Here is a 15715-nt window from a genome sequence, read left to right on the forward strand (position 1 = left end):
GCATTCCTGAATTAAAGCTATTTTCAATGACTCTGTTGCAACTTCCACTGATTGCAGTGCACAATGATTGGGCAGTTCTCTGATTTGCATTTCTAATAGCTAAGACAAATACAAGCTTTCAGCATTTAATTTCATTAAAATTTATCTCAACAGTTCATTTTTATTAAAGATAAATACTTACAGAAAAGTATCTGATTTGAGATTGGAATTCAGCCATTGTTGGTTTAGTATCTATAAATTCCTTCACTTTTTCTTCTGGATCCTACTTAAAAGAAGTTTATTTTCATTACTATTTAGCATTGGTATTATAACAACCTACAGGGCACACAGCTGCCTGATGTGTTACACAAACACAAAATGTTCCCTCTGTAAAAGAACTTAAAATATAAGCATCAGTTAGTATAAGGACAAATAACTTTACTTGATCTGCCTTACCTGACTCTTATTTTTTGTATAATAATCTTAAAGAACTTGAAATCTGTAACTCAAAAACTGACACAGATCAGAATATCCCTTATCCATCCAAATGTTACTACAAAATTTACAATGTAGCTGCTAAAATTTTGCTGGAAATATTTCCTTCCTAGTCTCCGTTCTGTCTGCAACCCCACAAAAGCAGTTCACATCCTCTAACAGGTATTTAAATGGGAGGAATTGTACTCAGTCATCTTCACTCTTCCTGAAACAGCATCTTCAAACTGCAGTTTCTAGGTACAGATGGCCTCCTGGCCATTTGAAGAAAACAGTTTGGCAGGGAAGGAGAGATCTAAGGGGAGAGAGGGCATTTAGCTTGTTAAAGATTGTTTATAGGCAATAGAGCACTGAGCATCTTTCCTTTTCATTAGGTAGGCCAGTCTCTGCAGAGGTGAGAAATCAATGTCACCAGTTCAACAAATGTGCAAGGTGCTCAGTTCAATTGCAGACAAATGATCTTCACCTGTCTCAGCAACGTTCCCCTGCAGTCTGCACTGTGAGATCCCTGAGAATCTCTTTGCACCTCTCTGGCCAATAATGAGTTACCAGTAACAGCTCCCAATGGTCCAAGAGAGATTATAAAGATGGGGGGAACAGTGCCAGCTCCTGAGGAATTTAGGTTTAAGGAGCAGGTTAATTGACTATTTTACAAGATTTTAATAAAAAAGAAACATCATTCTACTGCATCACCCAACCTGATTGTGTCTTGTCTGGGTGAAATGACACACTACCAATATGTGCTTAGCTCAAGCAGTATCTCAGCCAAACTGAGCATTAAGCTTTGGAACCTCAGAAGCCATGAAGATGTGAAAATGCCCTCTCTCAGCCTGGACAGAAGAGTCAGCTGTTTGAACGGAGTCACTTAAGGGTTGATTTAGGAAAGGGAAGCTAAAAATAGGGAGCAGTTACAACGATAGGATTACTCCTGTTTTGATTGCTTGTTTCTTGGCCTGATTAAAGCACCTTTGATAGGTAAGACCTATCTTAGGTAAGATCAAAGTTGTCCATTCACAGAGTTGAATTTCACTAGTCAGAATGTACACAAAGTTTTATTTCATGATGAATCTCTTGACAAAACACTCCTCAGAGCTTTACCATCTATGTGACTAGACCCACTTCCTAATGAAGATAACTCCATCAGCCCAGATTCACTTCAGCTTTTGAATCCTTATTGCTGAAAGATTTCCTAGATATAGGTTATCCCTTTTTTTGTGAAAAAATAGAAAAGAATATTTCAGCAGTGGTTGCTTGAGAAGAACTGGTCAGTTTAATACTCAGGAATAGCTTTGTAGTCTCCAATTTCTAAGAGACTGCTCCACTATTCTTTTTCATAACACATGCAGACAAGATGCTGTGAAAAAGATGTATGAGCATTTGAAAGCATAAGCTTGTTTATATTCTAAATTAAATTCTAAATTTAATTCTTTTGCGTTCTTCTGCTTGCTTTCTTAGATGCTTTAATTGGTAAAGATTTGCAGGTTCTTGTCAACATAAGAGCAGACAGAGGAATTACAGGTGTATGGATTCTACCATGAAACCAATGATTTCTACTGAGCACAGATTCCTTATGCAACCAATAACTTTTTTTAAAAAACTATTTAGATTTTATAACACAGCAACATATTATATTAAGCATGCAGTTAACCTTGTTCCAGATGTCTGAAAATTCAGAAAAGGTCTTCAGAAGACTCAGTGCTTCAGTTTTAAGAGACAAAATAATTGTATTTAGTTGGATCACCACTTTGTTTACATCCTTATGTTCGATGATCTGCTTGTCTAAAGGTTTCAGCGCCACCATCCTGGTGAGTTTGTTCTCATCACCTATCTCTAAAGCAACAGCTTGTTCAACCTGGTATAAATTAAACAAGAGAAAAGAAATACATCCACTACTTTGTTTGTAGTTTTGTTTCTATTTTTAAATCATGGAATGTTCAGTGATGCTCAAATAATAACTACTCCTAGGAACAGACAGAAAGTGCAGAGAAGCATCCACAGGGACACTCCCTGTTCTCAGCTTGGATTTTTACAGAGCTTTTACAGAGATTAATCATCTCTGAATTACATCAGTCAAATATGCACCACATAAAAGTACAATTGTGCTGTTCTCTCCTACACAACTGCTAAGATCTTTCTGCCTTCTTCTGTGTAGAATTACAATCTATACCCATTCTTGGCTGTAGGAAGTTCTGGAGGAAGTGGAGGGTTGGCTGCTTGGAAATAAGCAAACATTCTGCTTGACAAAACAGAGTTTAGTCCACATTCTCCTAGTTCTTTTTTTCTTTAATCTTAATTATTATTTATTTGCAGGACTTGAATGTGGGTTTTTTCACTGAAATGAGCTGATCTGTTTTTCATGTCATATCAACAAAATAAAATATTTTTACCAAGACACTTTTCAGCACAGACCTACATGCATATGTGCATATGCTGTTCCCAGATGAGACAATTAAGGCCATATGATTACCAGTACTGTGCATTTTTGTCCTTTAACAAATTTCAGTTTCTATCTAAACCTCAGACCTTCCCAAGGTTTTAGTGCTAATTTTGATGCCAGTTAAAATATTTTACTGTATGAACTGTAGTATTATAGGTGCCATATGAAGGCTTGCAGTTTAACTTAAAAGAGTTGTTGCCTGGGAAGAGCGATAATAATGTATATTCAGCTGTTAGTACTTACAGATAGTGTTGGTTCTACACTATCATCATCATACTTGAACAGTATACTTAAAATATTCTTTTAAAGCAACTTTTGATTTTAATATTAGAAACTACCAAACATAAGATTTATGAACTATTACTCTTACGTTTTATTACTCAGCACAGAGATTAAAAACTAGGCTTTGACTCACAGGAAGATCCACAAAGTAACAAGTGAAAGTATTGGTACAGAATATAATCTTAAGAAATGTTAACCAAAATACCACATCTTTTTAAATAATCAAAATGAAATACTCACCTGCTGCTGTTTATGATGTAAGTAAGCAAATTTCCACAGGGGAATATCTTTGGCTATTGACAGTATGATCTTTACTGCTTTGTTTACAACACTCTGAAAAAAGCAAAACATTCACCTTGAGCTCACAGAGATATTATGTGAGTGGGGGATGATCCTCCAAACAATACCAAGGTTGAAAAATTATACCTTTATCTTTAAAGGAAATATTCTAAATAAGCATGACATAGGATCACCCAAAACCAATGTGATTTTCAGACAAGAACATAAGAGGCCTTTATGAACAGTAATCATGAATCATTGGGGATTATAACTTAGTTATGGTACTACTTCCCTTAAAAACTGTTATAAACATTGTTATGAGGTATTAATGATAGTTTTCATGTTCACGCTGGAATGCTTGAATACATTTGTCTGAATTTGTGATGGTATAGTCTATAACCTATACAGGCAGCTACATAAATTTTCAGATGACTGTTTCTATGTAGGCTATTTTAAAATCACACTTGTGGCCTGATTTCTTACTGACAACACTGTGAAGTCTGCACATGAAACTTGAGAACTAATTCAACTACTGATTTTGACAGTCACCATGCTAAGTGAAAAGTCCACAAATCAACACCATAAACAACTAATACTCTGTGAATAATTTCAGACATCATAGGACATTGGAAATATATGTGTACAAATATTGCAGAATTAGTGTAAGTTTTAAAAAGTGTTTAAATTTTTCCACACTTTAGGGCTTCAGGCTGGTAATATTCTTCTTTACATTTCACTACTGTTGAGTGCTGATTTATGAATGACACTTTAAACAGATTTTATGTTCTGAAAGTTTAAAGAGACTAGGAAGTCAATCAGGCTGTATTGATGGCATTCATTTTTACTTCTTCACTCATTTTGAAATGTTTGCCTCTAAGGAGAGGTTTGTGATTTACTGAGTTACTGAGATTTGAGAAAAACAGTTCTTTCTTATGCAGTTCCTGCATAACAAACCTGATCCATGGCTTCATGTCCTTAGCATCCAGTGGCATCATGAACTCAAGTGACTTTTTACCTTTTCTTCCCCTTCCTTTTAGTTCTTATACCAGAACTAAACTTGCATATATTGTTTTAAAACAATGCATTTATAAACATTTTATCATAAATGACTGATACGTGCAATCATTTTGTTACCTGAATATCTTCAAGACTTGGTCTCAAAACAATATTTGGAATAGCCAGTTGAACTTCAGCTTTGAACAAAGGAACCCTGTGTGCCTCTACAAACTTAGTTGTCTGATATCTGGAGTCAATAACATGCAATCGATGTCTTAAAGACTCTAAAGAAATCTTCGTGCCTAAATAAATGTAATATTCAAGTGAGGATTATTTTTTACCACAATAAGCTTGAGGGGAAAAAAATCTTTACATTTTATTAAAAAAATTAACCATATCTGAAAAAGACAAACTCACATCTGATCAAACAGTCAGTATTCTTCTGACAAAGCTGTCCCATCAGGTTATAGTAGCTACAGGACAGACATTCTTGGCAGCGTGTTTTCTGCTTCATGTCAAGATGCGTACAGGCGAAGGAATCCTGAAGAGTGAAAGGAAAATTCTGAGGAAAACAATCATATTATCCAGCATATAAATTAAATATCAAGTATCTGACTAGGTTGTAAAAGGCTACTTTTTACATTGTAGAGGTCTTACCTCCAGAGTTCTTCCAGCATCTGCTTTCAGACTGTGCTCAAGAATACCTATAAGTTCATACACAGAGCATTCCACCTGTTGGCTCTGCCTACAAAAACAACCTTACAGTCACCCATGGGGAATCAAACATAAGGAATACCCTTTGTCATTTCCCAGGCACACACCCCCAGTCCCACTGCACTTATGTGCAGGGAAATGCCCTTTCAATGTTTTTCAGTTTGTTCCCATTGCTTGGGCATACAAAGATTTTAAGATATTAAAACATGCTGACTAACAAGAAACCCATTTGTCAGATCCTATTATAGCTGAGTCAACTGGACTTCATACTAATTTTTTTAAAAAAGCTTTTTTTCCAGCTATAGCTAATAAAACAGGTTTATCATGACGAGGCAGTAAGATAATCTGTGAAATCAGAAAGTAAAATAAAAGCAAAAGAAGTATTAAGAAACAAGCAATTAACATGTGGATGAGATTTCAAGTCCTATCCATCTCCATTTTTCTTGCTACTTGTCAGAATAGTATACGAAAAATTTAAGAAATGCTAAATAAATGCTAAATGCTAAATACCGTGCTATTTCACAGCTGCTGTGTTCAAGATACTTTGTCGCTTCTCCCCAGCATCCTAAGACTATCACTTTGCTCTAGACTACTACTCTGTTACAATAACATTTTAAAAGTAAAATCTCTATGCATACAAAAGTAGAAAGTAAAGAAACCTTCCCAAAAATGGCCTTCAAGTCTGTGCAATTAAGAAACCTACTGAGACAGTTTGGAAGCAGTAGAGATAGCAAGATTTTCTATTTGTTCCAAGAATGAAGTCACATCTATAGGTTTGTCTTCTGGCAAAATTATCAGAGCAGTGTTTGACATGTCCTTCAGAATTCTTTCAATTCTGCATTCCAGGGTATCAGATGCTGCTTTGACTGCATAGTCCAACTCCCTCAGGGTTCTGTAAATATTCTGAATAACTAAACAAGGATAACAAAATAAAAACAAGTCAATGCAAAATACAGACCTCTTCAGTCTCATCTCCCCTTCCTCCCACTCACCTCTGCCTCCTCCCAGGTATTACAATAAAATCAGGATTTAATGGCAGTGAAATATGAAATGAAAGCCTGAAACATGATGGACTTGCTGTACTTTTGAATCTTTAAGTTAAACTGTTTTATAATAAATAGAACAATATACTTCAAAATATCTCTTCTTTTTGGTAACAACATTGTAATGAAAAGGATCAACAAAATAGAACAGAAAACAGAGAGGACACAAGTGCCCAAAAATTATTTTGGTCCTCCTACATACACACGCACCAAAACACAGTACTTTTGTAATTTTAATTAACTTACAAATTAAACGGCTAAAATTCCCCCAGTCAAGACTACAACCGTGTTAAACCATTAGATTTCTTCTTTCATATGTATGACCTAATTTGGAAAGAGATAAACTGACTGCTTTAACAAATGTGTTTATTAAATGAAAGGTAAAATTGACTGTTTCTGAATAGACTGGAAAAATTCTTTCCCTTTCGTATTTCCATTGCAAAATATAAAATACATCACCTGATGTCCTCTGTCACTTTTACTACCATAAGGTATTACATATATGTTTCTACTGTATGTAGAAAGAAATCACTACGATATCTAAGGCACAGATATTTGGTTCTTGTGCTCTGGTCAGGCAAAGGTCAAGTAAAGCTGAAAGGTGACCAGCCCTGCCTTAAGCACTGGTCAGAACCCCGTGAACCACTGCCACATGGCAGAGTCATAAATGAACAGCTGCACAAACCTGTGCCACATTTCACTTTCATATTTAGACTGTACCTGTTCTTGTTTATATTGCTACTTTTCCTTTGGAAGAAGAAAAGGGAAAGCCTAACAGCAATCAACCTCAACTGAAAACTAATTTACAAGCGTGAGTTATTGTTTTCCCATGAAACTGCAACATAAAAGTCTTGGTGATGGTTTTATATATGCCCATTTCAACAACACTTTAACAACAGTTAATCAATTTTATGCTGTATTTGATAGGGTTAAGGTTGTGTCTTACTGGTTGGGTGGAAAATCTCAGTGCCTAATAAAAAAAATGTTTTCTTGGAAAAAAATTAGGATTTGGGCAAAACCTCCAACCTTGATTTCAGACATGTCACTTCTAGAAGTGTTCAGCATAAGTTATGAAGATTTTTTTATAGAAAAGGTATTATCAAAACACCCATGGCTGTTCTCTTGTCACACATTCTTGTAGCAGTTGGGCTAAAATTATCCACCTAAAGTGAAGAGGTCAGTCCACAAAAGTGGGGTATGCCCAGCCTCTGCCCTGGAGGGAGGCCTGCTGAGATAGGGAGATTGCACAACCTCCCAGCAGAATCCCCCTGGAAAAGGCAGCCACCTTTCAGTTACGGTGAGAGAGGACACAGACCCATGATCCTCTTGGAGAACCTATGCAGATCCTTTGTAACCCATTGGCTTTTACCCTCTCACACCGACCCCTGTACCCCTATAAGACCTAGCCCTCTGTCCCTGTGAGACTAGAGTGCTCATCCCTGGCCTCCCCTTCGCGGGGTGCGGACTAATAAAGCTGCCCCATGCAGAACTGCTATATGGGTCCCTTCATCTCTCTCCTCCTGGTCAGGCCTGGAGATTGCCTCGAAGAGCAAAGAGCTGAAATCATGAGCTGATTACCACCAAAGAGCTGACAGCCTCTCTGCAAAGGCACTCCGGTGCCTGAGAGAAAACTACATGGGCTCCGGGAAGACGGTTCTTCGCAGGACCATCTCTCCAGACTGGTTACGGTTTCCTGGGTCTGAGCTACAGACCCCACACCAGCTGCCTCACACAAACACATTTTTCACAGAGAAATAAAAATGAATGCAGGCATCTCAGAGTATGAACAGCTCACCACTTCTCCTACTACCTACATTTATAAATGTTCAGAGAAGTCCATGACAGCTGTATCAGGCCCGGAGTAAGGGCATCCTCAATTTGTCCTATGAATGGCTTCATCAGTGGTTTCAGCACATCAGGGATCCTATTCAGATGTTCCTTATAACTGATCAGCAGGTTCTGGAGTCTGAAACATGCAATCATGCTTATAATGTGCTTCATTCAGATATTTGAAACACACAGAATTTTGGACACATTTTCTGTTAGTAAGATTTGCAAGTTCTGATCTCATCTTAAAAACATGAACCTTTCCCAGCTCTTCCTAACACCAACCAGGCCTCTTTGTCCTTACCAACAGGAGAACCAGACTGAAGAAATAAGTACCTCCAGCAAAGTGACTGTGATCAATTTAGAGAATTTTTCTCCCAAGAAAAATTAACTACAATTTAAAAAAAATATAGAAACAGGAAATTGAAAACATGGCATTTTTGTGTCCTTCTTCCCATCTCACATGACATAGCATGAAATGACACTTCTTCTAAGAAAAATCACGTACAAACCACTTAGAACCCCAAATCCCAAAGAAAAAGAGCCCAAAGTCTGAATCAAGGCTTACCAGTATAGCTCCATGAAAATAGAGCTACTCAAAGAAACTGCGTAAACAAGAATTAGAAGCAAAGATAATTCAAAGGTCAGATACATAATGGGTTTGGATTTCTTTTTTATTGCAAACATTATCTGTACTTTTTTTCCCTGTTGGATGGTAAAATCTGGGGCTGTTGCTTTTTGGAGGTCTGTAACACACAGAAGTTTGTCTTGCACATTAAAAATTTATGGTTAATTGTCCTTAAACACTCCACAGAAAATCAATGAAAAACGTTGCATTGTAAGAGTGAAACTGTGAAAACTAACTTTAACAGAAAAAGGGAGGAGAGACTGAAGTACTTATGAAATTCTTTAAATTTCATCCCTTTTTGTCCAATTCTAATTAAGAACTAAAGAACACTCCTCACAAAACATTGCTTTTTTAAGACTGAACATCCCTGTTTAGAGAGTTCTAGAATTAACCATCAGCATCCCTGAGAATAAAAGAACTCTTGCAGCAGAGATTTGGACTGTTACAAGAAACAGAAAGAAATTCTTTTAAATCAACAAAAGTGATTTTAGGTATTCAACATGAGAGACCAAGTTATAACTTAAGCGATGTATTACCTATACATGTGTTTGGACAGTGCTGTAATCAAGTGGTAAATTCCAGCTTAGTTTTCTAAGAGGAAAAAATCTTATGTTAGGTGTAATGTTTTGCAGTGTAATTGCTATATTAGAGTGCACAGATGCACTCTGGTACTAATAATAGCAGCACCTAAGAGCTCCACTTTACAGCAGCTGTTGAAGTAACAAAACAAAAACATCTAGGCATTTCCAAGCAATGAGATACGTGTGTAAATAGGAACAACTGCATGTTAATATGCAAATACAGAGGAAAGCAACTAAAATTCAATTAAACTCCATCAAAGAGAAAAATTATAATAAATCAAAAGCAATATATGCAACAGACTCAAAGGTAGGGATTCCCATTTGCAGATGAGAAACAAATCCAGAAAGTGTTCACTCACTCCCTTTGATGTCTTTTGATCTGTTCTTCAGCTGCACACAAGACAAGGACAACATTCGGAACTTCAAAATGCATTTTTCTCAGGTATTTTGTCTCATAAAGTACTTCCAGGACCATTGGGTCTAAGTTTACAAATAATTCCTTCATGTAGAGTGAAAAAAAGAAATAGAAAATAAGACACTAGTTTGGTAGTTAAATGTAGTGTGCTATAACTGGATCATAAAAAGAGATGAAGATGACTGGAGAGAATTTGTAAGAGATACCCATGTTTCTTCTCCAACCTCCCCTACAAGTATATGGGCTTCCCAAAGTATTAATCAGCCAATATCTTACACTGATTTCAATTTCTTGTGACTCCTTCCCTATGCCCTAAGCACTTGGCTCCCATGACATCCTAAGTTTAATTCTTGTTAATTCTTGTTCTGCAGTTGTATTCTCTGGAAGCTAATTTGCCTTTTCATCTCAGTTTCTCCATCAGTAACTAGGGAGAAATATTGTGAAGGATAATCTCTACACTTTTGGGGGCACTAAATGTTATTAAGATGCTACATAAATTTGAAAACTATGTTCTGGTTGTCTATTATGGAATCATTAGTACAAAAAATGCCACATTTTAACCATAATTTCTCTGCACTACAGCAGAAAAAAAAAAAATCTGTGAAGTAAGACTTTCTGCCTCAGCAGTTTTGAAAGCAAATTAATGAATTATTGCAATATATTCAACACAGTGATACTGATCACTGCAGAAAAGACCATGATCTAACAAAAAATTCCTTCCTCAACTAAAATTTTGGTTAACATAGAAAACAAACAAGGAAAAAATATCTAGAGAATGTAGATAAGTCAGTAGTAGATATGTATTTGCTGGACACTGCCTCTTTTACACCCTGAATAAGACAGAAACCTTATAAGAAAGAGACATTATGAGATGTATCATAAATATACACAAAAAGGAAAAAAAATTCCAACTCAAATAGCTCATTTTTTAACCCTATTAAGGTTATTTTAATTTTTTCTTGTCTATCAGTGATATGACCAAAGTAACATGTGTAATACTACATCATATAACAGTAATACAAAAAATAAATCATATTTACCTCGGTTTCTGGGTGCCTGACAAGTAAGGGAGCACACAGAGCATTCCTAGCCTGGTCAGCAAGCCTGCACCAGGCCTTATGATAAACAAGCTCAAATTCCAAAAGAACTGCAGCCATTTTATTGTAGTTCTTGACAACTTTTTTCATTTCCAGTGTCTGCAATTTAGGGGGGAAAAAAGTAAAAGCACCACTTAAACAATTCAATGAGTCTAATACAGTAGAAAGGCCCTCCATTAGGCTTTTCCTCTCAAAAATAGAAAGCTCTGAATTATGCTGTCTTAGAAATGAGGTAAGACACAGAAACACAGCAATATATTTAGGAATTCAATTATTAAGTAGTATTCAACCACTCTAACCAACATAACTCTTTTTCCTGATTTTTCCTCCCAATCTTGCCCATAGAACAAAGTCTATACTATGACCTATACAAGGCACTAATGGCCCAGTGAGAAAGAAAAGTGAGTGCAGAAGTATAAAAGTAAATCACGCATCTGTTAATAACATCCTTGAAAGCTTAGCACAAATCCTACTCTGCTAATTTCCAACCTTCAGAAGTGTGGTTTTCTTTTTAAGAAATGTCATTGGACGGTCAATTTTCCTGAATAACTGCTGAGCCCACATAATCTTCCCTGTTACCTAAAACACAGAAGATATGAGGTTATATTTTCATTAACTTAAAAACAGTCAAGAAGTAAAGTAATTTTTCTCTCTCCATTACTTCATTCTTACTGGTGGTATATTACGTGGTATAGGTGGATTTTCCTTTTCCTTCTGATAGAGGTTTTGAATAAACTCCAAGTCTTGGCTGTACTGCTGAAGAACAGTGATATACTTTTCATTAAGATCAATATTATTTTCTCCTATTTGTTCAAGCTTCATCAGAAATCCCAGCATCTGTTCAGTCTAAAAAGGAAGATAGAGCATTTATTGCAGAAGGTAACAGTTCAGAAGGGCATTGTCCATACAGCATTTTATTAATTTAGAATATGCCATGTAAATTTGTAAGTTGTTTTCTAAGAAATACAGAAAAATCCAGACAAGTTTGTGTATTTTATTTCTATATTTTTTCTCACACAGGAGATGCATACCCTTGTATAAACCAAGAAACTGTTACCACTACAGTTTGGGTTTTTTCTGACTCTCAAATCCTCACTCCTTTTTTTCAGCAAACAGTTGTGGTAGAACACCTACATCTTTACTCACACTTCATTAACATCTCATATCATGATCAGGGCCTGAGCCAATGAACAGTATTGACATCAAGGAAACAGATGGCAGACATTATTTCATTACTGCTGCCGGTCAAACAGGAATAACTTAGAAATGCAACAGAAAACACCAGGATGAAGAAAGAAAATAAACTTCAAAATACAGAGCTATAAAATTGGTATGGAAAGATGGAACATACACTTGGCACCAAGTAAGAATGAACATTCCTTTACAGCAAGCAACTTTTAGAACATTTGTAATAGGCTTGATGTCCTCCAACATTATCTCAGGCAGCCACCAGCACAGCACAGAACACTGGCAGTAATGAAGGAGTTTAGTAGGAGCTATGGGTACTCAGCCCTTCCGAGCACAAGAAGCAGGGGGTTGCATTTGTAACATAACTTACAGTTACGGCCTTCTCAAACCAGGAATCCACAAATTCCTGTATAGATTCATACAGTGCTGCAATTTGGTTCTTAAATTCAAGGTAATCTTTTTCAAACTAGAATAAGAGCAAAAGAAAAAAAAATCATCTGTAGTGCCACTTTCATTTTATAAAAAAACCCTTTCTCTGAAGCTTTTTGGGAATCTATCTACCCGGTGCATGTGTTCAGCACTGCACTAAAAACAACAGGAACAACACCAGCAACAAGGGCTCTAAGCAAAGCAAACAAAACTGTGTTAGGTTAAATAATTAAAACCTCATCTTCATGGACACAAAGGAGCATGGAGGAATACAGACAGGCCGAGGAAAACTCATAACCTCATCAGAGAGAACAGAGCACGCTCATCAGCGACTTGCAGCCCTGCCACAGGAGAGTGCTCAGCTTACTGTCCAGGTATGAAACCATCAAAGGTGAGCAAACTGGCAGGCTCTCTAGAGCACCTTACACACTAAGGGAAGTTACTACCAAATCTGGCAGCTCTTACAAGTAATTTGGGTATTTATCTGTAGAAATTTTTCTTAGGAGTCCCAAATAATGGGGGTCTAACAAAAAGAGTAAGCTTCTCTGAAAGAGAGCACTGCACAAGCTTGGGAAGACAGTCCATAATAGATATTGCTCCAAACACGTAGACAAGCCATGCCATTTTTAAGCCACTCCAAATTCCAGTGAACAGTAAATGCCCTCTTTCACAAAAGAGCCACGCAGCAAGTATTAGAGAAACATAAGCCATCAAACAGTCAGAAGAAAGCCACAAGTATTCCAGGTTAAATGTTTAAAGGAAAGTTAATGACAGTGGCAAGCTTTAGTACAGGAAGGCAGGAGAGTAAGTCAACACTTCTAGAACTTCTATTGTGAGACCATTAACTCTGCAAAACAAGCAGGCTATAGCTCAAACAAAGCAGCTCAATTCCAGCCTGTGTAGCATGTATTAAAACATGAGACTGGAGCATTTGAAAAGCCACTTTAGCTTTTATCATTCTGTTCAGCACTTGGAGTGATATCATTCTCTTCTCCTCCTAAAATGAGCCTTTACTAACTTTTCTATAATACTGCCATCACTATTATTTTTTAATAATACTGAGTATAACTTATTATTAGAGAAACTGTATTTAGTGTGTTAATATACCTAAATTAGTTTTCTTTCTGCAGTTCAAAATACATGCATCTCAAAACAATCAAGTTTAGAAAAAATTGTTTGTAGCTTTACCTATCACACAAAACCTAGTTCACAAAAAGTTAACAAAAACATTTGAAGTAAAAAGCAAATTTACCCTAACACTTTCAATTTGTATTAAAAGGTATGAGAGTATTGGTATTACAGTTACTGAAAAATAATATATGCATTGTTATAATATCCAACATTCTTTGCAAAACTCTGGTGAAAAGTACAGAATTAACAGAATAATTGTCACACAAGTGCTGAATATAAGTACCTCTTTTTTCCTATGGTCCAGAACATCATACTGTTTGGATTTCATGTTTGTAGCAATGCTCTGGTATTGAGCAGTGATCTCTTCAATGCCTTCTATTTTTACACGCTGGAGCTCTAAAAGGCTTTCCATAGTATTGCTCATGTCTGAAATTTTCTCCAAACGTTTACAGAAGGTTTCAAATTTTCCAAATATATAGTTTTCACTAACAATAAAAAAAACAACAGAGGGATTTTTTATGAAAATCTCTTTGCAACAGATTTATTTAACCCACATATATCCTACCAGAGCTGCTATCAAGTTTCACACCACAAAAAAATCATACTGTAATGATTACATATCAACAAAAAAACCCCTTCAATTCATGTATATAAACCAGAAAATGCTTAATCCTTACAGATGTCATTAAAAACTCTTTACCACATTTCACAGGAGTAACTCTTTTAAATAAGACATTTGCAGAAGAAAATGTGAATGCACAATACTGAGAAACACCCCATGATTTCAGTGCCAGTACAGGTAAAACACTCCTTGGCATTGTGATCGAGAACTCAGCTCAAAGCTGACTGAATTCCCTGAAAGTGTTTTCACTTACATTCATGATTCAAATTTGTTAGGATTTCATACCATACACATACATTTGTATTCAATTAATAAATTCATAAATTCCCCTGAAGTTCCCTTGGACTTCTACTGAATCAACAAGTGACTGGCAAAAACCTGGTTTATTCCTGAATAAAAATAAAAAAACACACTCTGCAAGATCACGTTCTGATTATGATAAGTACTTCATTTTAATTGAATATATAGCTTTTCTGTTAGCCAGCAGATATAATTACATCTCATTTATAAATTGTACACATCAATATGATTCAATACTGGAGTGAATTATAGACCTGATATCAAATTGCCTGTCACTTGGATTTTCCTTTAGCTCCTCCCTAATTTTCTGAAAGGACGTTTGGTACTTTTCTTTGAGGGAAATGCATTGTTGTATCCTCTTCAGCAATTCTTCCCTAAAGAAGAAAATACAGAAGACAGAGAATCATCCTAAGGTCTTCAAAAGAGCATAAATACAAATGAAATATTTCAGTCAAATATGCAACTTTACAAAATAAGAACACAAAATTATATATTATATGAAAAACATTCAAATTATGATGTTTACATCGGAAGTTTTTTACTTAAACCTGTTATCTAGATTGGATATTTTTATCTTAGGGTTCACTGTCATCAATCCAAAACTTTCATGGCATACACCACAAAGGATCTATGCTGGGTTAATGCTGGCTACTGAATGCTTGCAGTTTGGCCATTTCTTGTCTTCTGTATCAAGTATTGCTGATAGGTTTTCCTTTGTTTGTTTCCTTCTTTTTTCTAAGCAGACAGGATTAGAGAAATATTTTTCCACACTAAAATAAGCATGAGGAGTCTTTTTTTTAAAAAAAAGATACACCAAGAAGAACTTAGTTCCTAAGGCCAAATACAGTTACATCTTATACACAGCTGTTCATTAACCCTGAGGTACCACACGAGATATATAGATGAGGCATGGAAACGAGCCATAAGCCATTTGCCCAGGGCTGTTGCTCCACTTTGGCTTTGTCTTTCATCTTCCAAAAGATCATTGGGAATTAAAATTGTAGTCAAATTTATAGGCTGAAACCATTAACTGGGACAGAGAAAAACTTTCGCAGGGATAGCAAGAGCAATTAAGGAAATGAGAAGAATGTCTCAGAAATAAAGTCTGCTAGAATAAACAAAAAGTACTCTACTTTTATTTACATTAATTCTTTAGAATAAACATAATCAGTACTTAATTGATTACAGGTAATTTCTGAAAAATTCCCTTTATCTACACCAAAATACAGGGGAAGTCAAAATGGTTAGATTTACTTTTGTCTCCTAGCCTGTTAC

The 15715-nt window shown here is 35.9% G+C and overlaps 1 protein-coding gene across 1 annotated transcript in view; it reads right to left on the reverse strand.

Moving 5' to 3' along the window:
* The window catches only part of LOC103623566 (dynein heavy chain 5, axonemal), a 152347-nt gene that overhangs the window by 119549 nt on the left and 17083 nt on the right, over positions 1-15715 (reverse strand). The window contains exons 13-28 of the mRNA XM_017746168.1: positions 14695-14814; positions 13802-14003; positions 12329-12424; positions 11443-11616; positions 11260-11349; positions 10714-10869; positions 9618-9757; positions 8037-8188; positions 5883-6090; positions 5123-5210; positions 4883-5006; positions 4604-4767; positions 3431-3523; positions 2120-2323; positions 182-262; positions 1-99 (exon numbers count right to left, since the gene is read on the reverse strand). The exon at positions 1-99 is cut by the window's left edge and continues 309 nt beyond it. Of these exons, the coding sequence (XP_017601657.1) occupies positions 1-99; positions 182-262; positions 2120-2323; positions 3431-3523; positions 4604-4767; positions 4883-5006; positions 5123-5210; positions 5883-6090; positions 8037-8188; positions 9618-9757; positions 10714-10869; positions 11260-11349; positions 11443-11616; positions 12329-12424; positions 13802-14003; positions 14695-14814 (2191 nt within the window). The remainder of the gene's footprint in view (positions 100-181; positions 263-2119; positions 2324-3430; positions 3524-4603; positions 4768-4882; positions 5007-5122; positions 5211-5882; positions 6091-8036; positions 8189-9617; positions 9758-10713; positions 10870-11259; positions 11350-11442; positions 11617-12328; positions 12425-13801; positions 14004-14694; positions 14815-15715) is intronic.

Source organism: Corvus brachyrhynchos, unplaced genomic scaffold (genome assembly GCF_000691975.1).
Source record: "Corvus brachyrhynchos isolate BGI_N302 unplaced genomic scaffold, ASM69197v1 scaffold409, whole genome shotgun sequence".
Lineage (NCBI taxonomy): Eukaryota > Metazoa > Chordata > Aves > Passeriformes > Corvidae > Corvus > Corvus brachyrhynchos.